We start from the raw sequence: 26,407 nt of genomic DNA, 5'->3' as shown, positions 1-26,407 counted from the left end.
TAGGTGCATTAATCAGAGAGAAATGGGTCTGGGTGGGTGTGGACTGGTTGGGCCGAAGGGCCTGTTTCCACACTGTAGGGAATCGAATCTAAGCTACTGCTGGGAGAACCTTGGCTTGACTTCCTGAAACTCTTTGCCTAAACTCCCCCGACACCAAGTCATCTTCTCAACCAATTTTTGGTCATTTCTCTCCCTACCCATGTCCACCATGGAATGCCTTGCTGTGTTTTTTTTATACTAAAGGTGATGACCTGAGTGCAAATTGCTGCATCTTATTTCCTTTAGATAGTTTCCAAAACGTCAGATTCCTCTTCTGTCGGGCCAAGCAGTGTCACCTTGCAAATAAAATACAATTTAAAACAAAGAAGATATTGAGAGTCTGGACTGGCAGACAAACTTTTATATTTAAAATCAAAAAAACAGGTTAAATAAAATTTGTCGTGACTATACACAGTCAACTGCTTGAGTCACTTAAATAAGCTTCGAATACGTTTGCACAATTATAACAGAAAGAATACACATGGGTTGTGTGGCTGTGTAAAACAGGAGTTTGGGAGGGAAAAACAAACTTTTTTTTTCCAACTGATCACTAACTTTCCTTAATTATGTCTAAAGTGATATTTGGACAAAACAATACACTACAGGAACAATGCTGACTTAAAACAAAGCCAATACAGTCATTCAAAAGGAGAGAAGAAAAAAGGCTTTTCAGATATCCATTGGCTACTGGGAACTGGCTCTTTCTAGAATGCGAAGATCATAGCTCCTCTTGGCTGTTCGCAGTTTAAACCTGTTTGTTGAATTATTCAGTCTGATAGTTGCATTTTGAGCTGCCATGGTTGAGGGGAACACGGCAACTATAGTATAAAGTGCAGCTAGATCACTGGCATTCTTTGAGTTCTCGGTCGCTCTGTTACAGTCCCCAGAGCCACTGCTGCGTTGCTGAGAGTCTTTCAGCCACTGGATTTTGGCACCAGACATTGAAAGTTGACTGAAAAGTTTGTCTGCTTCAGTGCGAGTGATTCCTTCAGGAAGATCTGTTACCTCCAAAATTCGCCCGACAACTGAAACAAAGAAAGGAAAACATGCTAAGTAGTTCCAAGAGACATCCATTTCAGTCAGTCACTACCCACCAGTGTGTCAAACAGAAGTTAAGTTCACAGATGATTCATTGTGAATCCTGCTCAGCTTTATTGTAATACAGCTGGACTCCAATTTAAAACAGCTCGCCCTATTCACACAAGATAGATCGAGAATGAAACTGCCATAATGAAGTTCTGTATAAAATCATTCATCGATGTAGTCCTATTCATGAGAATTTGAGAACCTAAATTGTCATGGTGCAAGCTGAAAATACAAATAAAAATTATTCTTGTTATACAAATACCACAAATCGCTGAAGAGCAGAAACTCATTTAAAACATGAAGCACAGTTAAGATTGGTCAAACCAGCCTGAATGTTGCACAGCTCCAGAGTGGCTGCAAACCATTTGGGCTGAGCAATAGGAATAGATGTACCTTCCTTTAATCATGGTAAGTGGCATACTACACTCTGAATAACTTAATCGGCTGATAACACAACTTCAAAAAGAACAACTATTCTATCGCTCAGCTTTCTGTTATGGGCTGTCGAGTCTCCCCTCTCTAGAGGAGCAATGAAAGCCCCAGTGCACACTGTCACCTGACATCCCTTTTGCATGACAAGTCAACATTTGAAAATCAATCCCATGTTTGTGCATGCAAACTTTAGTTGGACAGTGTGAAACCATTGCAAATTAGCTGTCCCTGCTGCTCAATACCTATCTTACAACATAACTAGCAGCATAAATATTGACAAAAACGCTGAACAAAACATACCTGGCAGACTGATGTTCCACTGCATTGCTGGAATGAGCACAGAAGACATGCGCATGAATGTATAATTTGCTGCTAAATTTTTGTCTAATTTCCAGGAGCGTTTATTTGTATACCAATGTGAACATCTTTTCATTCTTAATGTCTGACAAACAAATACTAACACACTAAACAGATGAGAAGATTGATTCTCATCAGGGGTTATGCCTGATAACACCATACAGCTTCAAGTACATATGAACAATCACTTGTTGGTACTGCATATTTTCAGGTCTCCCTCTTCACCAAAACAGACCAGCTAACAGCAGCACACTTTACAATTCACAAGGCAACGTAGATCAGCAAATGCCAAATCAGCCAGCGATTTGGTTACAATTGGGAGGAACTTGCATTAGAATAGCTATGAATGGTAGGTTACTGACCTTTCATATGGTCATTTATCTAGATATTGCACCGTCTCCGAAAAGAAATGCAAATGTTATCTGACCAATGTCAAGTTAAGCATTGACTGTTGCTTTCCGATTGCTGGAGCTACAAAACTTTAGTGAGCAAATCTCAAATCTGTACAAGTCCTCATTCTATATATGCACTTCAATTCTCTTCAATGAAATGGCAGCAGAAGTAGATGGAAGGAGCAGACAGACAGGCATGTACACAAAGCTTAGTAAACTCCGAGGATTCTAGATTGAACAGATAAAACGAGAGTCTTCCACACACACAAGAACACACCAAAGTATTGTCAATTCAGAATGGGAAAAGTCTTTTCAGAGGTGTCAGAACAACTGCCAAGATAAATCTTCCAAGGAATGTGCTGGAGTGGGACATTTTCCCACAGTTGATTTTCCTTTTACTCTTTTTGTGCTGCAAATTACTAGAATTAAGAACCAGTAACAGAGAGAGATCACTGGGGAAATGACAGGAACAGCAGTCTACCTCCTGGACCAATTAATTTCCAGGATTGAGAATGAAACCGAGGAATGATAGAGAAGGATTCGGGAATTTGGCAAGAAGACTTCCTTGCCCCAACTTGTGGTGTTGTTTACACGTTAACCTGCCTTTATTTTACCAGCAAATTCAGCTCCATTGTTGTATGCAGCACTCAACTGTGAAAAGGAATATTTAGTAAAGATATAAGGATTAATATTAACGTGACAACGTAACAAATACCATCAACGGTAACATGAAAAAGGTGCCCAGAATAAGGCCATGGAAATGGCCTTTGACCGTGCCTGAGCCTCATCCACAAGCTTATGGTAGCATTAAGACATAACCAATTCACTGAGCTAGCCACTCTGACAAAACCAATTTGTCTAGTGTCTTTCCACCATGGGAAACACAACTGTGCAGCCTTCTGAAGCTGCACTGTACAAAAGGCAGAGTAACTTGGTACTTTATGAACACAGTGAAAATGGTACTATTTCCAAATGTTGTTAATAAAACATGGAAATAACTTGAGCTGGAACTTTAATAATGTCTCAAGGACTATCAAACTCCAGAATCCAAAATCAAATAGATATTGTCTACAACAAGAGTCAAAAAGTGTGGTGCTGGAAAAGCACAGCTGGTCAGGCAGCATCTGAGGAGCAGGAGAATCAACATTTCCAGCATACGCTCCTGCTCCTCTGATGCTGCCTGACTGGCTGTGCTTTTCCAGCACCACACGTTTTGACTCTGATTTCCAGCGTCTGCAATCCTCACTTTCTCCTAATTGTCTACAACAGAGCTGTAGCTGAGAGTCTGTAAGCCAAAACAGAACAGACTTCCATGGAAAGAACCTGAATGTACATTACCTCAGAAGACACAGAGTGGATGCTGGCAGCTGTTAACGAGTGAATGCTAATAGTGTTCCAATTTCCAAATAGGTTTTCAAAAAAAATTAGGGTACGAGAGCTGATAACAAGATCAACATTCGTTGCCTCTTGAGAAGGTGGTCGTGAGCTGCTTTCTTGAACCGCTGCATTCCACATACTGTAGGTAGATGCACAATACTCTTAGATAGGGAATTCCAGGATCTTGACCCAGTGACAGTGAAGGGACAGCGACATATTTCCAAATCAGGATGATAAGTGGCTTGGAGGGAAACCTGCAGGGTGGTCTTCCCATGTATCTGCTGCCCTTACCCTTCTAGATGGTAATGGTCATGGGTTTAGAAGAGGTTGCCTAAGAATCTTTGGTGAATTGCTGCAGTGCATCTTGGAGATGGTACACACTGCTGCTACTGAGTGTCGGTGAGGGAGGGAGTGAATGTCTAAAGTGGTGGATGGGTTGCATGAATAGGATATTCATAAACAAACACAATCACAGTCAGAACAAAAAATAACCGCAATATGGCTTCAACAGAAGTTTAAAATTAACTGGGAAATTCTGGAGGTATTCTGGAGAAACTGAATAACTTTGTTGAACATCACTGCACAGATATTTTCCACGCTGTATTATAAACTTCAGTAAATAGCCCAGAGGAACTAGGACTTCCTTCCTACCCTGTATATAGTGCACCAGACTATTCGCTGAAGATCCACAGATACCAACTCCTGCAGAGATACTGATGATATAGCAAACATGAACTCAACTGAAACAATAATGTAAGGTTTAGAAATCTTCATCAGATGAAAGGAGTAGATCACAAAACCTATGAAGTTACACAATCCTCTTTTGTTACAAAAGCAGGGAATGCTGGGCAAAGTCAGTAGATGAGGCAGCACTTGTGGAGAGAGAAATGCAACTAACATTTCAAGTCTGGTATAACTTCTTCAGAAACTCGTTTGGATCCACTTTGTTGTGGAATGTGTGGAAAATGTGGAATGAAGATTGTAGAGTTGGCCTTGACAGTTTATAACACTTCAGTGCATATAACACCATTTGCCACAATGAGGCAGGGACAGCACTTTTGGCTCAGCTGTTGGCAGTGCCATGCAGAAATGAACTGAACCGGGATACCTTGTACAACCATTTTCCATTAAAGACATTTACACAAATACAAATTTATAAAAGTCATTTCTGTGAGCAGAGCCAAAAACAAAAGGGTCATTCAATCTGGGAGTCATTTGCAGAAATAACATGAGATCAGTTGAGTACCCCTTAGGTATTATGAGGCAATTCAGTGGCTTGAGGAACACAAGAGTTTTCTGTGTAAAGCTCCCCATATCTTGGTTTGGAGCACTCACTAGCAACACTCTGAATAAGCAGCACAGTTGTGCAACAAGCCCACAGTCCGCACACAGGCTGCACACAATTTAAATCAACACATATTCACCGTAAATTTATTTTAATGTTTATTTCTCTCATTCTGCTTCCAATGCCTCCTTTTCCAATTTAATGGCATGTTTTCGCTGAAAGTTTTTTTGTTCTTTCGTGGGATGTGAATGTTGCTGCCTGGGCCAGCATTTGTTCCCCATTGCTCAATGTCCTCGAGAAGCTGCATTCTTGAATCGCCGCACTCCTTGAGGTGGAGGGACATCCACAGTGCGGCTAGTGAGGGCTGTCTGGGAGTTGAACCCAGTGACACTGAAGGAATGGTGACATATTTCCAAGTGTTATGACCACACCCCAAGTTAGGGTGCCCAAATTATTATTGTTCCAGACAGATACTCCAAATTGTTCAGTACCAACTGAGGAGGGATGAACTGACTCCCTTTCTTTATTCACCTGCCCCCTAGGTTGGTTACAACAAGACTACTTTAAAAAGGTTCCCTCCTTTGAGGATATGTCCCAAAATATGTTTTAAAAGGAGCCAATTTAACCAGATTTTAGTGAGTTAGCAAAAGAGTGAGGTTACTGATTGTTAAAGTGACAGACAATAATAACGCAACACAAATACACACAGATTAGGAATAAGAAGTGAGATGAATCTTACATAACTTTCCCCTATAGCCACCCCATCCAGCCTTCAAATTATACATTACAGTGCACAGATGGAGGCGAATGTGAAATTTATTGGGTGCTTGCTCGAGCTAAGGAAAAAATACTGGGTACCTGTACCGGAAATGCTCCCATGATGGTTTGCAGAAAGCATAGTACCTTCTGGAAAAAAAAGGGATAAACTTGACTCAGGTAACTGATTCATTAGCTATCATTAATGAGTACTGTAATGGAAACCAGCCTAACCTTTAGCACAGAAAAGTATCTGTACAAGAAAGAATGAGCACGGATTGATTTGCTGTGTCAAAGCTTTTATAACATCTTCAAAAGGGTAGAAATAAATTAAAAATGGACATAGATTTGGATTTTCAGCAAACCTTTGACAATGTCTGAGCCACATTTGCTTTATTAAGCCATTACTTTAAATAGGTTACTGCTAAAATAATACAAATTCAAAAATCTAAGCACGAGTGGGTCAAGGAAAGGTGTAGTGTCATACAGATGTTGGAGTACCACCATTCTCACATTTCTGTTACTCATCTACATAAATGATGCAGAGGTGCTGGTGCTGGACTGGGGTGGACAAAGTTAAACATCACACCAAGTTATAGCCCAACAGGTTTATTCAGACCCGAGGAAGGAGCAACGCTTCGAAAGCTAGTGCTTCTGAATAAACCTGTCGGACTATAACCTGGTGCTGTGTGATTTTTAACATAAATAAATGACCTTGTTGCAGAAAGTAAAGGTACGTTTGTTAAATTTGAGACAACACTGACATAGGGAAAGTAGTACAGCAAGTGGATACAGTTGATTGCAGAGTGAATTAGGTTGATTATGCAAGTGGGTGAACAAGTTTAACAAGTAAACTTAATCGTGAAAGGGTTAAGAATGAACAGTACAGGGAGACAATGAGGAATAAAGTTAAGACAGAGAAAATTAGTAGAGTCAACAACTTCAATGTTGAGATATGTGGGGAAACAATTACTGTTAGGGTTCAGAGCCAGATAGCAGGGGACAGGTCTCTAGATTTTGCTAAGGTCATTAAATGTCAACTCCTACCAAAATATTTAATACCTCTTTTCAAAATGTTGCTACTTTGCTGTTTCATTTACATTGTTTAACTGAAATTACTGGATAATTCAAATCTATTATTCAAATAAGGACCACAAATGATCAGTAGGCACTACAACATGAACAGTGATTCAGCTTTTAATAGTCACATTTTCAGCCTGGAAAACCTTCACCAGAAAACTAACCCATTTACATACTTTCTGCAATGGTTCAGATACTAACCAACATCACCTGTGCCAAGGTCGGTAGACGCTGATTTCAGGGTTGGCTTCTTTCCTCGTTTAGTGTGTTTTGTACTGCATGGACCCTTTCAAATAAAATAAACCACAGAGTTATACTATAGTAAAGATCAGTAGCAGCTTTCAAATGGAAGAAGATAAGATCTCTAAAAAATAAGGAGCAGGAGTAGACCAATCAGAAAGGTCATGGCTGATCTGATTTGTGGCTTTACTTCCACTCCACTGCCTGTCCCCTCCCTGATGAAGGTGCAGCACTCCAAAAGCTTGTACCTCCAAATAAATCTGTTGGACTATAACCTCGTATTGTGAGATTTTTAACTTTATCCCTCCCTGCCTTCCGAATAACCTTTGACTCCCTTGCAGATCAAAAAGCTGCCTTCAACATAGCTGATGTTGATCAGCCTTCACTGCGTTTGCAGATAAACAACCTTCTCAAAGGAGAAATTGCTCCTTATCTCTATCATAAGCGGGAGACCCCTTTACTCTGAAACTGTGCTTCCTATTTCAAGATTCCCTCACGAGATGAAACATTCACTTAGAATCTTCCGTATAAAAGGTCTTCCTGAATCTAGCATGTTTCAGTGAGATCACCTCTCATTTCTTCTGAACTCTAGAGAATAATGACCCAATTTACTCAACCTCTCATCAGAGGAAATCATCCAATTGAGTGAATCTTCTCTGTACTGTATCCAAAGCAAGTATTTTCTTTCTTAAATATGGAGACCAAAACTGTGCATACAATTGCAAGTGTGGTCTCACCAAATCCTTCTACAACTGTAGCAAGACTAATTTGCCCTTATTCTCCTGTCCCCTTGCAATAAAGCTCAACATACCATCTGCTTTCTTTCTTGTTTGTGGTATATAATTTTTGATGTTCCTTGTATGAACATCAACATTAAGAAACTTCTTACTCCACTGAAAAATAAACCTACTTTTTATTCTTAAAACCAAAGTGAATACCTCACACTTCCCCACATTACACTCCATCTGTCATGTTGTTGCTCAGACACTTACCCTTTCTATAGCTCCATGCAGCTTTATATTTCCACCTAGCTTTGTATCACTGGCAAATTTAAATACATTACGCTTGGTTTCGTCACCTAAGTCATTAACACAGATTGTAAAATGTTGAGGCTCCAGGAATAAACTGAAGACAGAGAAAATTAGTGGAGTCAACAATTTCAATGTTGAGATATGTAGAGAAACAATTAGTGTTCGGATTCATAGCCAGACAGTGGGGAACAAGTCTAATCCCTGTGCGTTCCACTAGTTACAGCCTACCAACCTGTATGCATGTGGCTCAGGTAACAATCCAGAGAGTCCATGCTTTAATTTAAACCCAACTCCTCAAATTGTCTCAGCAGATCATTATCCCAGGTCCACCTATGTGGTTGGTTCCCACATGGATTGTACTAACTGGACGCTCCTGCTCCTGGTTGCCATGAAGAGATGGGGAGGCACGGTGGCACAGTGGTTAGCACTGCTGCCTCACAGCGCCAGGGACCCGGGTTCAATTCCTGCCTCAGGTGACTGTCTGTGTGGAGTTTGCACATTCTCCCTGTGTCTGTGTGGGTTTCCTCCGGGTGCTCTGGTTTCCTCCCATAATCCAAAGATGTTCAAGTTAGGTGAAATTGGTGTTACAGGGATAGGGTAGGTCTGGGTGGGATGCTCTTTGGAGGGTTGGTGTAAGAGTCAATGGGCTAAATGGCCTGCTTCCACACTGTAGGGATTCTATGTTCTTCACTTTGACCCCCGGGCAAGCAACTCAACCATGGGAATTCCCAGTCACGGCTGCAATGAGAAGTATCTACCCCCAGACTGTACTGTCCCCTATCAGTACCATATTCCTTTTCACTCCCTCCAACAGCGTCCAATTGAATGATGTCCTGCATGTTCCTATGATCAATATGCCCATCCACTGGGTAACTCCGGTTACTGGGTAACTCTGGGTAACTCATTCACAGAGATAATTTAGAAAATATTTAGCATCAAGTAGTGCACAGGAGAAATGGGCAGACACTTATCCAATAGCATATCTTATTGAACCTTGCCAAGAGGAACCTATTGAGAAACAGTAACACTTTAACCAAGGTAAAACAAACTGGCATGTAGCCTGGACTTATCATGTGTGGCACTTCCTAGTTGCAATATCAAGATGACATTGTTGTCTGGGTGCTAAGCAGATGATGTCCACAGAGTCTAATAGATGACACTGTACCCCTCCAGTACAAAACTCAAACCAAAACCAACCCTAAATGACTGAAGTAGTGCATTCCCCTCATTCTTTTCCATTTCATACCTGATGAGTTGAATACTGGCATTGTCCATGGATTACTGGAGGTGGGCATACAGGAAGGTTGTACTGCAAAGGCTGGCCAAGTAAGGAATAACGAGTGTCACCTATTCAAGAAAAGAGACGGTGACTTTGCAAGCATGCTCAACAACGTAAGTTTACAACTTGCGCCCAAAGCACAGTAAGTAGGATACCATCCCTCAGTGGAGAGAAACATACAAAGCTACAGTCTGTTAAGACATCTAAAAAGCTTGAGACGCTACGTTCAGTTGACATTACTCACCTTCCAGTTACAGCACTGAATATAATTAGAAAGTACCCATAACAGTAAACAGGAACAGGTAACTGTGTTAATTATAACAAGCTGCAGTAACTTTAAATGAATGCCATTCCTACAACTTACTCTATCACTATGAAGTGAGGTAATTAATACATTATGTACATAAACAGTCTGTGCATTATAAGAATTGTTAAATACAAAAACATCAAAATATTTCAAAAATGTTATCTGGAGAAGTATTCACCTTGTGCTGGACCCACAGGTCTGGAGAACTGGGCAATAAGTGGCAGTGGTGCTAGAGCAGGACAGACATTTGTCACATTTGTCACTGGAGATGGTGTTGGCGACTGAGTTGGAGAGTTAAGAGGACTGTTTAGTTGGGCATTGACCTGAGGAAATAAATGTCAACTGTTAATAGCAATGACAAATAAGCAGGTTTACTTGACTTCTCTAGATTGATAGAATACCAGGAAATACGTCAGGAACTTTACTATTGGTTAAATGTCTATACTGGCAAATAACAACCTAGAGAATTCCATAGCGTTGACCCAGATTACTTTCAACTTTGTGGGGTAAAAGGGGCGACCTCTGTGTCTGTCTGCACATCCTACTGTCACACTTTTGTGTCACGTTTTTCCATTATAAACCTCAGTATCAAAACTAACAATGGAAACTTCCTAAATAAACTCCCCGCATTGTAATGACATACCCTAAGAGAGGTGGCACTGTATATGTTTTAAATCTTCCAGCTTTATCATTCCAGATAACTTCCTATACTCCAACCTACTCTAATTCTGTTCCTCAGATTTCCTTAATTTTTGCTAGTTTAATATCAAATCATAATATATTGAAAATGAAAAAGTGACCAACTTTAAAATGTGACTGAATTATCTCAGCGTCCCTCCACTTGTGCTGCTGTGGTAATGTCCATATCTTTGAGGCAGGAGACCGGAGTTCACTTGCTCCAGAGTTATGGGATAACTCATCTGGACATGTTGATTAAAAATATCTACAATTATGTAAATGTCATGATAGCCTTTTATAAATATGGCACCCATCTGGTTCTGGGGAGTGTATCCACTGAAGCAGCACAAGGGCCTGCAGTATGTTGCTGCAGGCAGTGGAACCAGTCCCATTTCCTCATACCAGAACATGAAGTCTCCCCCTCAGTATTGGCTTCCATGTATCTCCTGTATCTATGTATCTATGATTCCTACTGTACAACACTTTCAGATCAGAGTCACTGGCATAGCAAGCATATCACACATCGGGAAATACTATCAGAGATGTTAAACTTAACTGCTCACTGCAAAAAAGTGCAAGGATTTAATGTTGAAAATTGAATCGTTGCACAAAAGCTGGAATGACTGGTAAATCTCCAGTTAGCAATGCCAGGTTGACTGAATGTGGGGTGCCAACACTGTGACCTGAATTGGTGACTTCATTGGGCAACATGGCACGAACCAAACTAAAAAAAAAGGCTTTATGCTGCTGTAGGGGACAGCACGAATGACATCTCACAAAGGCAGCAATGTACTTTAACTAACCTGAGGTATATTATTTCACCATTTACTCAGTAATACAGCGAAGACTCAATTTAAAAAAAAGGTGTGCAATAGCCTCCCAGTTTTCACAATTCCTAACATATCATAAGCTGTCACTTCCTGAACGATGCTTCACTGAATAAACTATAGAGCTCACTCCAAAGGTGCAATATACTGCATCAATGATAACAAACTTCCCATACTCCCAGAAAAACAACTTAACATGAAAATAATGACTTCATTTAAAGCATCAAGAGGAGAGGAATTTCAAAAATGTACTCCTTCAAGTTAATGCATTTATCTACTGGTTTTGTCATCATGATAAAACTATTCTCATTGACAGGGTTTGCAACATCAATAAAGATGAAGGTGGTTTCATTTTAGTAACTACCAAAAATACTTTCAGAACTGTTACAGTTCTCAATTCTCATAAGGACTGAATAGCAGTGACTTGGAAGAGAAGTTAAATGCTCAAATTCCTGCACACAGTTTTATGTTATTTCAAATTAAATGTATTGCTAAAAGCTGATTTATCAACCAGCTGAGACACGTGGAAGCTTTGTAACCCCTTTGCCTTGAAACCAGAAGCTGAGAGTTCCGGGACTAGTTAGCCATTAGCCACAGAAAGAACATTTGATGTGTCGCTGTAGCAAGGTAATCATCTGCCTGCTCATCTTTTCAAAAGCTTTCCCACTATTTCTCAAAGGAGAAAAAAAATGTGTGAAAGTAAAAACTGGAATGGGGGGGGGGGGGGGAGGGTTTGCAGAAGTGTAATTTACAGACATATTTATGTATTGAATTAATTGAAAAAAAATTTCAATATTGTCCCATATATCCAACCCTACCATAATGTCACATGAACTCATTGTGAACAATAGTGCAAAAGATTTACTAGCAAAATAACATGGAACACAGAGAAACAATGGGATGTTTTTCTTGCTCCATTCCTTTATGCTGAGTATTTAGGAAATCAGAAAGCTTGGAACTCTTACATAAAATGTTTTTGACGTTTTTGATCAATTGTTTGTATTAATGTTAGTTTCAAAATTCTTTTGTTGACCAAAGGTATCAAGGGTTCTGAAATGAAAGTAGGGACATCGGGTTCGGCTGCAAGTGAGCCATGAGCTCACTGAATGGCAGAACAGGTTTGAGGAGTTAAAATGCCTACTTCTTACCTTAAAGTAAACCAAGCTAATTCAATTTGAAGCTAAAAGAATGCGTGTTGCCCTTCAGCTTCTCAATGTGTCATCCACTGGCTGAAGAAGTATGAGAGTGACCTCTGAGAGTGACTAGATTGCCTCTGAGTAACTAAGTGTACAGGAGTACACCACAGTCGGTATGGAAAGTTTACCTGCCATTCTCTCCCTTCAGGTGGAGAAGTACCTCATCTCCCCTTATAGCCAGACAACATCACAAATATACCATCTGAGAAATTTTACTGGAGCTATGGCTTATACTGTAGAAGACCAGTTAAAAATAATAGACTTCAGTAGCCCAGAAGATAAATGAAGCAAAACATAATTTCACAACGGTAGTGTGTTCTTTAACAGGACAAAAGATGACTAATGTCAGGGCCATGGCATATGTCGTATACAGCGTGAGTAAAAGTGTAGATATTGTTGCTGTCAAGTAAAAAGGACAGGAAAGCTGTTTGCTGCTGTATTGGTCTGATTGCTAAGGGGAATAGTGACTAAACTTGACAATCAGAAAATGAAATACTGATTTGCTTCATTTTTAAAATGAAAGTTATATGGCTTTGTATACAGGAAGTCAAACTGAAGGGTGAAAATCCAGTGAAGGATCTCGTGGACCAGGGCAAACTGACATCATTTAGTCTCCTTTTCAAAGTCATATAATGTGACCTTAATTTTATATTATAATAAATATCTACATCCCATTTACATTGGAAACCTTGTACTTAAAAATTTATCACAATGTGATTATACTCTCCCAATAATGGTGCACACAACAGACAGTGTATCTTTACTGAACATATCACCAAATATTACAAAATTGTTATAGCACAGGGGAACAAGTATTTGGCACATCACACCCGCACCATCTCTCCAATCACTTAGTGTCATTCTTCCATCTTCTCTCCATACTCCTGCACATTCTCCCTTTTCAAATCACTACCTAATTCCCTTTTGGATACCTCAACCGAACCTCCCTCCAGCATACTCTCAAGGAAGTGCAATCTTAAGCCCTTACTGCCTGAAGTAGCTTTTCTTCAGATTGTTTTTGTTTCTTTTACTCATTACTTTAAATCTATGCCCTCTTTTGCTTGATCCTTTCACAGGTGGGAACATTTTTCTTCTTATTTACTCTGTCCAGGTCGCTCATGATTTTAAATTCTTTGATCAGATTTTTTTTTCAGCCTTCTCTTCTGCTGCTAAACGAAATTATTGCGACTTCCAAAAACACCAGTCTGGGAAGCAGCACTAGCAGGTGGTTAATGGCACAAAAAAGATCTCTGCTTTCTTATTACAGTAAAAGTATAACTCTTATTTATTGATTTAAAAAGGAAGAAATACTGAATCAAAATAAATGACCTAACTGAGACCATAAAGCGTAACTTTTAAGTTGTCGGCAATATCAGTGTAATTCAGGAGAGCCAGAGCCAAATAATTTTGGCTTCTTTAACTTCATTATTGAAACATCAACTGAAAACTAAAATACTTTTCTATGTAACCTAGCATTGCTAACCTGACCCTCTTTCTTCTGTAGAGTTCTCACTATCCCATTTAGAAGTGGAGCGATCTTCTCAAATCTGGGATCTTAATCAGCTGAGAGTGCTTTCTTTCAGGAAGTCAGAAGTCCAGAATGAAAAGGCTAGCCTGGCCATTTTCAGGCCAGTCTCTGACATGTAGAATATGAACACATACGACCTCTGGTCAATGCATATACCCATCATTACACACGTGGAGCACTTACGAGTATCTGATCGAGCAATTCAAGTGCTGCCGTGCAAGGCTTAGAATTTACTATCACAAGATTATGTTGTTATTAGTACAATCAGTACAAACATAAGGCAAATGTCTCAGATAGGTAGCAGCATGAACCATATCACACGATTGTATCAAGTATAGAATTCAAGATGGTCAGAGTACCTGTGTTGGGTTGTCAGGGCTGTAAAGTTCAGTGGGTTTCTGCCCTCGCTGCTCCACACTATAATATTTACATTGGTTCCACTGTGGTAACAAGGGAGGTTGAGGAGGCTGAGGGCCATTAGGCACACTCAGTTGCATGACCACAACTCCATGACTGGGTGCTGGCACACCTGAGAATGGGGGGAGAAAAAGGCTCAGTCAACCTTCATGGAAAAAGTTGCACAGGAAGCTTCAATGTAATAGATCGTAACCAATTTCTACCAAATACCGGTTTGAGAACCTTAATTTAAAACATACTCACCTCTTGAAGAAGGGTCTGAAGATACTTGCTGTTGCAAAATATTATCCAAAAGGATCAGCCACAGAGTCATTCAAATGTAGTGAGTTAATTTTAATAGCATCCATGACCAAGTTATATTTGCAAACATTTTGGAAATCTAGTCATATCTTTATCTGTCCAAGTCAATAAATGGCCAATGAAAGTAATGGGAATAAAAGTAAAAAACTTCAATATTGGACTTCCATAAATATAGATTTGTTTTAATTTTAATGGCCAATTTGAAAAGTCATCTTGCAGATAATCATAATTTCTTTTAAAAGTCGAACATTACATTAGACTGAACCTGAAACCGGAGAATTGACTCGACACAGACTAAAGCCTGCTTTCTGTGCTCAGTGAAAAAAATACCACCTTTTATAGTGCTGGTATATCGAGGCACATTTGGAACTGTTCAACATGATGCTTTCTTGACTATTAAGTTCAAGGGTCTGGTTACAGAACAAAAAGAACCGGTTGTAAAGATGCAGAAGGTCACAAAATGAAATACCGCGCATAAGCAACTCAAAGCCTGTTGGAAAGCAATATGTTAAGTCTCCTCACCGCTGGAATATAAGATTGGTCAGGTTAGTCAAAAACTCAAGAATTACTGCAGTACCGCAAAACCTGTGGTGATTTGCAATTCAACGACGTAGCTCTTTCTCGCGACATGTGGCTGATTTGCGCATTAATAACAATGTGTGATTCACACACTTATTTATTCAACAAAGTCTGTCCTAGTATTAATTTGGTGCTGTCTTCAGGTAAAATCCAGTCAAAACTTAAAGTGAATTTAAGATTGCAATCATCCCAGCCTTAATTACAAAATATTTCCCTGCTGATCCATAACGAGTACTGGAGGGCATGCATATCTGCTCATCTTTTGGGTTTCTGCTCATCTTGATGGTGCATATCCCTCAGCAGATAATTAAACGGTTGCAGGTGCTGATGCCAGTGATTTATGCGTTCACATGATAGTATCTCAGAGACTTGCAACCTAGATGCCAGAAACTACTTTGACAGCACTCATCTCAAGAATGTCAACAGATGACTTTAACTCTATTGCTTGTTGCCCAACATCAGTTTGGTTTCTCTGAACTTCAAGACATTAGTAAGCTCCAGTTTACCAGTGAGAAGGTTCCAATTACAGCAGTACTTCAGCTAAAAGGCTACTTGGATTGCAACTTCTGCATTTATTAAGGTTATATTTTATACTGTATTCAGGGATATTCACCTTTTCAGGAAAAATCCAAAGGAACTCAATTCAATGAAAATAGAATTCCGCCCTTTCCCTCCTTATTGCCAAACAAAGTTCTACTGCATACTTCAGAGTAGCATTTAGCAGAAAGGGTGTACATAGTCTATCTTGTGAACTTCTCCACAACCTGAATGATTGCCATGAGGGAGAGGCGAGAACTGCCTCTGAAACACCTTTCTCAGTCACCCACTCCTACTGTGAGAAGCCTGGTTAATGCTACAGGCAGACCCTAATATTTTGAAGCTGTAACCATCTGGATAAGTAAGGAATGCCACACAATACCACAGGACTGCTTCAGATAGAGTCAAACTCACTTCTTCTAAGTTAGGGTCAGTTGTGAAACATTCCTGGTAACCATAAATATATACACAGTTTGCCCCTCAATTTTGTTCAGTGACTCTTAGTTCCACCCAAAAGTGTGCCATTTGATTTATGCAGTCTTTTTCTCTGGCAGCCCAATTAACTACCCACAGCACTGTAAAACTCTTGGTTTACTTCCTCAGAAACCTCTTTTTAGAAGCTTTGCTTTGCTTGTATATTATTTCAATATAAATGCAGTATTCCTCTACATCATTGGAGCCAAGACAGAAATTGCTGGAAAAACTCAGCGGATCTGGCAACTGTGACCTGAGTTAATGTTTCGGGTCCTGTGACTTTTCTTAAGACTTTATCGGACCCGAAATCTTAACTGTTTTTCTCTCTCTCTCTCTCTCCACACATACTTGCTGAGTTTCTCCAGCAATTTCTATTTATACTTCTGATTTCCAGCATCCACAGTTCTTTTTTTGTCACTGGAGCTAGCTTAGCAGAAAACTATCTATCTGCACTGTTTGAAGTAGGGATGCAAACATTTTGGATCTCTCAACTCAGAAATAATTTCTCTTGCCACAACTATCTCTGGATTAGCAAAATTCTGCTGTACAAGCAGTTCTTCACCCTTTAATTGCACAAACAGTAGCTTAGGTCTGATAGTTATGCTGAGGGAGGAAGCGTATGAGGGAAGCTGAAGAATCCAGCAGCCCAGAGACATGGAGGCCCAAATGAACTTCACAACAGGATTTCTACTATCAGTTTACTTAGTTTATTGCTCAGGTTTTGTTTGAAACATACCCATGTTTGTTTGTTGTCACCAGATTTTTATTATCCTTTGAACTGTTCGCGTAGTAATGACAGAAAGTACAGCTTAAAACACTCCATTATAAAAATCACGCAACTTAAGAACCACAGCCTGAGCCTGATAACTGGGTCTTTCCGCCCAAACTAATTTCCTAAACTAATGGATTGCTCTGAATTGGCATTTCAGCCAGAAAATTATTCTAAAGTCGACCATTTTGACTCATCGCAAATGCATTTCTTCCTGACTTTCAATTAATCACAAATTTTGCTTTTGCAGCCAAAATCAGACCAGAAAAACCTCCCACTGTGTAAATCATGCTTTTTTTTCTGCCAATTATGCTTAGTATAAATAGGACCGGAGAAATTAGGAGCACATACATGCCTTTCACAGATGCCCTGTCAAAATGCGAGCAACTGAAAGCTGCTGATGCTTTGCCAAGTTGGTATGTGCTAATCTGAACATGTGCGAGAGTAAATTTGCACTAACCTGTATATTGTTGCTGCATTTGCGCTGGGTTACAAGGAGAGGGAGACTGAGGCATCTGGTACTGCTCTGGACCAGGTGGCTGAAGGAATCCAACCGATTGGCTGAAAAAGTTTTGCCCAGTTTAGTTTTATACACAGCAGCTATTACACAGATCAACTCACACAAATTTATATAATTAAAAGTTTTGCATCTAGCGCGTGTGCGTAGTGTCACACCTGAAAGTGTGGCCTCCGAGGAGTCACACTTTAAATGTGTCACACCTCAGAGCATCACACCTACAAAGCATCACATGTGCATAGCGGCACAAAAAAAGCCCACAACTCGCTCAAATAACCACTTATCTGTTAAAGTTACCAAAAATATAATTGAATAACTATGAACAAACGGAGTTAAAAAAAATTCCAATGAGGAACAAGTAACCAGCAGAAAACCGAGCAATCAAATTCCTCAATTTTTTTTTCCCAATGTCACTTTTAATGAACTAGCATGTGCCACAAGAGCAATCAAATAAATCCAGAGTCATCTTTTCACACTGTTTTCAGCTACCTTGTTCACTCTTCACTTCATATAGCTAGCAATAATATCTATGGAATAACCCCAAAAGGAATTTGGGAATAAAAGTTCACTAAACTTACCTATTAAATTAATTACTTAATGACAGAAAGGGTGCACAGCAAGTTCCTCTTGGCAGCTTTATTGCCTAGGGCCTGAATTACAAATTGCACCTCAGATGCTGGGGGCTGCCATTTACGACGCAGAGATTCTGTGAGCAAGAGAGATGCATTACAGGAGTTGGTTTTTCACCAACTCCTGCAGAACTTCAGACAAGAATGTGCTCCAAGCAGGGCGCCGAAAAAATTGATGGAAAAACCAGTGACATGCAAGTGTACATCTGTGATAAGAGCTGCATCGTGGGATTTGTGGTTTTCACTCTTTTCCTGTGAAATTATAACGTCCAGAGAGCATCAATCAAGGCAAGCCATTTCATATCAGACAAGACAACATTTTCCAATCATAACTGACGTTGGATTAGAAGGAAGAAAATACTAAGTGCTAAACTAAACTAAAACTAAACAGGTTGTTAAATAAAAAAAAGAAAGTGACAATGTCGTCCTGTCTCCTTAATAGGGCCTGATGTTTGTGCGAGAGCTTGAAGAAAGGGGAATGTTTGAGACAGTTTGGACATTGTGGCACCTGTCAGCTAGAACCAGACTACAGCAAATGACCATTACCTAATTCACCGATCATTATAGACTTGCGAATGTACAGATATACCTGCTGCAGGATTCCATTCACACCAACTTCAGCAAGAACCAAAAAAGCATGATAAAATATTTGCCTGCCTTGTTTGTTTATCAGGCAAATAACTGAGGTAATGCAGCAAAAGGTTTGAGGAGGAAATAAAAAACAACTTGCATGTTACTATTAAAAGAAATCCCAATATGCTTGCCAGAAGAACAATCAAACGAAAAAGTTAAAGAAAGGGTTTTATAGAGAAGGGCAGACCAAAATCTTGGTCAAGTTAGTTTCAAGAAGTGTCTTAAAACAGGAGAGATGGAGAGACAAATGGATTTAGGGAAGAAACTTTCAAACATGGAACCGAGGTAGTTAAAGACAAGTCTACATACAGTGGGGCAAAGGAGGTTGGGCACGGGAAATGCACAAGAGGCCAAAACCAGAGAAATGGAAAATGCATTGGGGCTTTGGGATTGCAGTAGGTTATAAAATTTGGTCTGGAGAAAGCCATGAAGAAAACGAAACAGAAAGAGAAGACTTTTAAATCGGAAAGATTGGGAGGCAGAAGCTAATGTTGAGGGGGTGGGGCAAGCAAGCATAATGGTAGAGTGGCACTGGCACACGATAGAATACGAGTTTTAGAAAAGCTGAAATTTAAGATGATAAGAAAACTAGCCAGGAAAATATTAGAAGTATTTGACCCTGGAGGTGACAACAGTGTGAATAAGGCTTTCAGCAGCATATGAGCTTGGGAGGGCCAGAGATGAACAAGTAATGTAGGACTGAATAGGATGCAGAGGTTGCAGTCTGGGACTGTAACTGAACAGAGGGGTTGGATTGATGTCTACAAAATTTCTGGCGAGACCAAAGAGAATGGCTACAATTTTTCAGTGCTTACTGAGAGTAACATGTTGCTCAACAAAAACAATTCAAGATGCAGGAAGAGGCAGTGGATACATTGAGAGACGTGGTGGGAAAATGGAGCTGGGTTATCATCAATGTACATATAGAAGCTGACCTCATGCCTGTAATAATATTGTCAACGGACACGGCATGTAGATGGGGAAGTTGGGATGGGTGGGGAGGGTGACTGCTTATTCTATATTAAAATCTATAAATTCTGCTGTACATGCTGCAGGAAAATAATATTTTAAGGTGGAGTAAGTTTTATAAAATGGCTGATAAAAAAATTACCATGCCAGCATGAGTACGGTGTGCAATATTTTTACCTCATCAGTCATGATATATTGCTGCAGTAAAGTTGCTGCATTACAGCGATGCGCGAACTGCTATTGCATTCATGCTGAACTAGAACTAGTAAGAATTAAAGAGCACAGTTCAGGTCCAGGAACACTTGTGACCAACATCACAGGAGATTTCCTCGCACTCTCAAAAAAAAATCACACACAAGGATAATAAGTACGAGACACTTGAAGCAAGTCTTTATGTAAACGCTTTTATGTTTTTCCAATGTTATGTTGCCCTTTATTGCTTTTCCATATCTCAATTAAATTCCTTCAATTGGCAAGATCAGGACCACATTCATTCTGTCATCACACTACCCCTCTGCTCCTCAGGAGAACATGTGATTTGGCTAAGTTATGTTGTTCAAACTGAGATTTGAACCTGCGATGCAGGGGAGCATCTCCATTGCTTGGCCAACACTAGTTCATAAGCTAACGCTTTGTATGTGCCCCTGGGCACATTTCAAGAAAAGCACAGACTAGATTCAAAAATAGTTTGATATCTTTGGGAGAAATCTTCACAAGGACTGTATGGTATCTGAAGAATAAGTACATGTCACAAGAATTTGCATTTACATATGGCATGTTTACATAGTGCTGGTAGAGTACACAAGGAGTAATGAGAATTTAGATGATTAGAGCAGTTGAATTTCACCATCAGTGGGTAAATCACTCCGGTAAGATCATCTGCACTGAATGAGCCTTCAAGAATGAACTCCAAATTACTTAGTAGAACTCACTTTCAATAGGCCAAGCATCACACATTCAAATAGAGATACATCCTAAACATGCTTCAGTCATGTGCTTGTGAGAAGGTTACACTGTGCTAGACAGGAAAGATTCACTTTCTTGCTGCGAGTAGCAAAAGCTATGTTAGGCTGATTGTTTGAGGGTGGGGGTGGGGGGAAGTGGGGAATGCTTCGCTTTTCATCGAGTTGAACTGAACTGTAGGCTCGGTCCTCCACAACTGCAAAGCTGGTCACGACACTTGTGACTGCCTGGATAACAATCTCGAACAGTTGAGTGCAGGGCTTGAGCAGAATGAGCACCCTTCTACCTGCAGCGCCTCTGCGGCATTTATCTGGTTTTGGAACGGTATGTTTATGGAGTTGCTGCATTCTATACGAAATGCTTTTTTGCGCTGGTCCTTGTGCATTTTTGCTGCAAGGAGTCTACGTTTATATCTCTTACCATTCCTCCGCCATTCACTGAGGGCTTAGTTAGCTTTAATTCCCAGGCACTGCTGCAGACTCTCTGTGCTGATCAGCTCTACTTCATTAATAAATACAGAAGTTACACTGTAGTGTAAAAGAAATGGTCACATTCAAAGTACTTCCCCAAAGTCATTGTGATTGTAGATTACACAGATTCAAAATTAGAGTGGAAATTATATTCCTTGTGTGACACTGTGCTTTCTAAAACAAGATCTCTTAACTAGATGCTTCGATGATGTAACAGTCTCTTACCTTGTGCTATTTTGCTGGGATGGTGGAATTACGCTGTAATATACTGGCACTCCTCCGGCAGGTAATGTTCCCTGGACAGACTGACTGGGTACCATGACAGGTTGCTGGTAGGTCTGCTGTACAACTACTTGAGAATCACTGGACATTGGCACCTGTATAATAACAGATCAATTGAGAGACAGAGAAAAATAAACCATTTCTGGATTGACTATCCAAAAACTTAAAACAAGGATTTGAAGCTGTTTGCTTCCACCAATAAATGAGAAATAAAGAACCAATTCCTCCAATCAGCTAGAATAAGCACTAAAACAAAATAGAAAAAATATACTGTGGACACTAGAGATCTGAACTAAAAACAGAAAGTACTGCAAACACTGATGTGTGTCACATTCCTGGATGGTGAACTGTAACTGGTGGGGTGCCACAGGGTTCAATTCTCAGACTTCTACTACTTACAATCTACATAATATAAATGACCTGCAAGCAGGGACAGAGTGCAACACAGCAACATTTGCGGATGATACCAAAATACGTGGGAAAGCAGGCAGCAATGAGGAGAAAAAGAATTTATAGATGGATATTGATAGGCTTGGAGAACAGTCCAGAATCTGGCAGATGGAGTTTAATGTGGCTCACATCTCCTCTGCCTGCGGGAACTGATGATGTGGAGGTGCCAGTGTTGGACTGGGATGGACAAAGTTAGAAGGCAAAAACAATCACTGCAGATGCTGGAAACCAGATTCTGGATTAGTGGTGCTAGAAAAGCACAGCAGTTCAGGCAGCATCCGAGGAGCAGTAAAATCGACGTTTCGGGAAGTCACACGATACCAGGCTACAGTCCACCAAGTGAAGCAGCGCTCTGAAAGCTTGTGATCTCAAATAAACCTGTTAGATGACAACCTGGTGTTTTGTGACTTCTGACTTTGCTGGAACTGAAAGAGCTAGAACCTTCTCTAACAGTGGGTGTATTTCCTATTTTTGCTTTAATGTGGATAAATGCGAGGTTGTCCATTTTAGCCAAAAAAATAAAAAGACAAATTATTATTTAAATGGGAAGCAGATTCAAAGTGCATCAGTGCAAAGGGATCGGGATGTCTCTGTGTATGAATTGCAGAAAGTATGCAGGTGCAGTATGTAATAAGGCAAATGGAATCCTGGCATTTGTTGCAAAGGAGTGGATTATAAAAGTAAAGAAGTGTTGCTACAATTATATAAGGCGTTGGTGAGTGCAGATCTGGAACATTGTGTCCAGGTTTGGTCTTCTTATTTGAAGGAGGATGTGGTGGCACTGGGGGCAGCTCAGGGGAGGTTCACCAGGTTGATTCCAAGGATGAAAGGGCTGTTGTACAAGGAGCAGTTGAATTGCCTGGACTTCTACTCGCTGGAGTTCAGAAAAATGAGGTGGGATCTGATTGAGGTATAGAAAATGCTAAAGGGGATTGATAAGATGGACATTGAACAGATGTCTCGAATAAGACATCATAGATATAGACTGAGTGGAGGTAGGTTCAGAACTGAGATATGGAGAAATTATTTCTCTCAGAGGGTTGTGTATCTGTGGAGCTCACTACCCCAAAGTGGGACAGAATCAAACTACAAATTCAAAAAAGAAACAGATATAATGAAAAGCAGGACAAAGGGCTATGGGGAGCAGGCAGGAGAGTAGAGTTGAGACCAGGATAAAATCAGCCATGATCATGTGAAATGGCAGAGTAGGCTTGAAGGGCTGAATTACCTTCTCCTGCTCCTAATTCCTATGCTCCTATGTTCCTATGTGTCCAACTCAGGGTGATAACGAACAGAGTCCCTACAAAGCTCTGAGCTCACGGGCAACATTTTGAAGATCCACTCAGCGATCTTGAATGACATCTTTCATAATGCATAGAACAGAGAGCCAGCTGAATCTGCAAGTTCAGTCCCATTCCACTGAATGGAGAGTACAACATTGGACACTAACATGAACATTCAATAAAGAGTGAATTCAAAACCAAATCATTGTTCCTTCCCCAATGTCTCACACTCCCCTGGAAACAATTAATATGCAAGAACTGAGATGAGTCCGTTCTCTTCCTAAGCGAGCCTCAACAAATACTGATGATGCACACAGAAATAAAATGAATCCAATATGACATGAAGTATCGACAGGTCAAAATTAATTTTGAAAAAACATATGTTTCTTTTGAACAAGTTATTGAGAATGAAGTTGGGAAGGGAGGTCATGGCCAAGATGCACAGTCTATTTGACCAGGAGACTCCCAACAGGCCACCAACAGCTACTTTCACCAATGAAAAGGCTTTGCAAATACTAAATTGAATGCAGCTTTCCGTATATACCACTGGCATTTTGAATTTTAATAAAATTTTGTTGGAAAAAGCAAAGGATAAAGCAGACAGAGGACACTGGCTCCCCACTGAATCAACACGGGATACAGGCTCCCCGTTTAAAAAATACGGGACACTGGCTCCCCGTTTAAACAATACGGGACACTGGCTCCCCGTTTAATCTGGACGGGACACTGGCTCCCCGTTTAAACAATACGGGACACTGGCTCCTCGTTTAATCAGGACGGGACACTGGCTCCCCGTTTAATCAGGACGGGACACTGGCTCCCCGTTTAATTAGTACGGGACACTGGCTCCCCGTTTAATCAACACGGGACACTGGCTCCCCGTTTCATCAACATGGGACACTGGTCCCCCGTTTAATCAACACGGGACACTGGCTCCCTGTTTAATCAACACGGGACACTGGCCCCCCGTTTGATCAGTACGGGACACTGGTCCCCGTTTGATCAGTACGGGACACTGGCCCCCTGTTTGATCAGTACGGGACACTGGCTTCCCGTTTAATCAACACGGGACACTGGCTCCCCGCTTAATCAACATGGGACTCTGGTCCCCCGTTTAATCAGTACGAGACACTGGCTCCCCATTTAATCAACACGGGACACTGGCTCCCCGTTTAATCAGTACGGGACACTGGCTCCCCGTTTAATCAGTACAGGACACTAGCTCCCCGTTTAATCAACACGGGACACTTGCCCCCCTTTAAATCAACACGGGACACTGGCCCCCCGTTTAATCACTACGGGACACTGGCTCCACGTTTAATCAACACGGGACACAGGCTCCCCGTTTAATCAACACGGGACACTGGCCCTCCGTTTAATCAGTACGGGACACTAGCTCCCCGTTTAATCAACACGGGACACTGGCTCCCCGTTTAATCAGTATGGGACACTGGCCCCCCGTTTAATCAATACAGGACACTGGCTGACCGTTTATTCAACACGGGACACTGGCCCCCCGTTTAATCAACACGGGACACTGGATACCCGTTTAATCACTACGGGACACTGGCTCCCCATTTAATCACTACAGGACACTGGACCCCCGTTTGATCAGTACGAGACACTGGCTCCCGTTCAATCAACACGGGACACTGGCTCTGCGGTTAATCAGTACGGGACACTGGCTCCCCGTTTAATCAACACGGGACACTAGCTCCCCGTTTAATCACTACGGGACACTGGCTCCCCGCTAAAACAGGACGGGACACTTGCCCCCCGTTTAATCAACACGGGACACTGGCACCCCGTTTAATCACTACGGGACACTGGCTCCGCGTTTAATCAACACGGGACACAGGCTCCCCGTTTAATCAACACGGGACACTGGCTCCCCGTTTAATCAACACGGGACACGAGCTCCCCCTTTAATCACTACGGGACACTGGCTCCCCGTTTAATAAGTACGGGTAACTAGCTCCCCGTTTAATCAGTACGGGACAATGGACCCCCGTTCAATCAACACGGGACATTGGCTCCCCGTTTAATCAACACGGGACACGAGCTCCCCCTTTAATCAACACGGGACACTGGCTCCCCGTTTAATAAGTACGGGAAACTAGCTCCCCGTTTAATCAGTACGGGACACTGGCTCCCCGTTTAATCAACACGGGACACTGGCTCCCCGCTAAAACAGGACAGGACACTGGCTCCCCGTTTAATCAGTATGGGACACTGGCTCCCGTTTAATCAGTATGGGACACTGGCTCCCCGTTTAATCACTACGGGACACTGGCTCCCCATTTAATCACTACAGGACACTGGACCCCCGTTTGATCAGTACGAGACACTGGCTCCCGTTCAATCAACACGAGACACTGGCTCCCGTTTAATCAGTATGGGACACTGGCTCCCGTTTAATCAGTAGGGGACACTGGCTCCGCGTTTAATTAGTACGGGACACTGGCTCCCCGCTTAATCAGTACGGGACACTGGCTCCCCGTTTAATCAACACGGGACACTGGCTCCCCGTTTAATCACTACGGGACACTGGCTCCTGGCTAAAACAGGACGGGACACTGGCTCCCCGTTTAATCACCACGGGACACTGGCTCCCCGCTAAAACAGGACGGGACACTGGCTCCCCGTTTAATCAGTACGGGACACTGGCTCCCCGTTTAATCAGTACGGGACACTGGCTCCCCGTTTAATCAACACGGGACACTGGCTCCCCGTTTAATCAGCATGGCACACTGGCTCCCCGTTTAATCAGTACGGGACACTGGCTCCCCGTTTAAGCAATACGGGACACTGGCTCCCCGTTTAAGCAATACGGGACACTGGCTCCCCGTTTAATCAGTACGGGACACTGGCTCCCCGTTTAATCAACACGGGACACTGGCTCCCCGCTAAAACAGTACGGGACACTGGCTCCCCGTTTAATAAGTACGGGAAACTAGCTCCCCGTTTAATCAGTACAGGACACTGGCTCCCCGTTTAATCAGTACGGGACACTGGCTCCCGTTTAATCAGTAGGGGACACTGGCTCCGCGTTTAATTAGTACGGGACACTGGCTCCCCGTTTAATCAGTACGGGACACTGGCTCCCCGTTTAATCAACACGGGACACTGGCTCCCCGTTTAATCACTACGGGACACTGGCTCCCGGCTAAAACAGGACGGGACACTGGCTCCCCGTTTAATCAGTACGGGACACTGGCTCCCCGTTTAATCAGTACGGGACACTG

The 26,407-nt window shown here is 41.5% G+C and overlaps 1 protein-coding gene across 9 annotated transcripts in view; it reads right to left on the bottom strand.

Moving 5' to 3' along the window:
- Positions 1–368: 368 nt before the first annotated feature.
- r3hdm2 (R3H domain containing 2) overlaps positions 369–26,407 on the bottom strand; it is a 417,793-nt gene continuing 391,754 nt past the window's right edge. For 8 of the 9 annotated variants that reach the window (XM_087985519.1, XM_087985518.1, XM_087985523.1 and 5 more), the window contains 7 exons: positions 21,373–21,524; positions 17,427–17,527; positions 14,250–14,419; positions 9,840–9,984; positions 9,322–9,422; positions 7,006–7,090; positions 369–1,064 (listed from right to left, as the gene is read on the bottom strand). In XM_087985519.1, coding sequence (XP_087841645.1) covers positions 724–1,064; positions 7,006–7,090; positions 9,322–9,422; positions 9,840–9,984; positions 14,250–14,419; positions 17,427–17,527; positions 21,373–21,524 — 1,095 coding nt within the window. In that variant the 3' untranslated portion in view covers positions 369–723. The remainder of the gene's footprint in view (positions 1,065–7,005; positions 7,091–9,321; positions 9,423–9,839; positions 9,985–14,249; positions 14,420–17,426; positions 17,528–21,372; positions 21,525–26,407) is intronic. The other variant, XM_087985520.1, reaches the window with a different exon arrangement.

The sequence above is a fragment of the Chiloscyllium plagiosum genome, unplaced genomic scaffold (genome assembly GCF_037043375.1).
Source record: "Chiloscyllium plagiosum isolate Xiang-an unplaced genomic scaffold, Cpla_swu_hap1 HiC_scaffold_53X, whole genome shotgun sequence".
Taxonomy (NCBI): domain Eukaryota; kingdom Metazoa; phylum Chordata; class Chondrichthyes; order Orectolobiformes; family Hemiscylliidae; genus Chiloscyllium; species Chiloscyllium plagiosum.
Note: the sequence above shows the minus strand (reverse complement) of the source record. Positions and strands in the feature narration are given on the sequence as shown.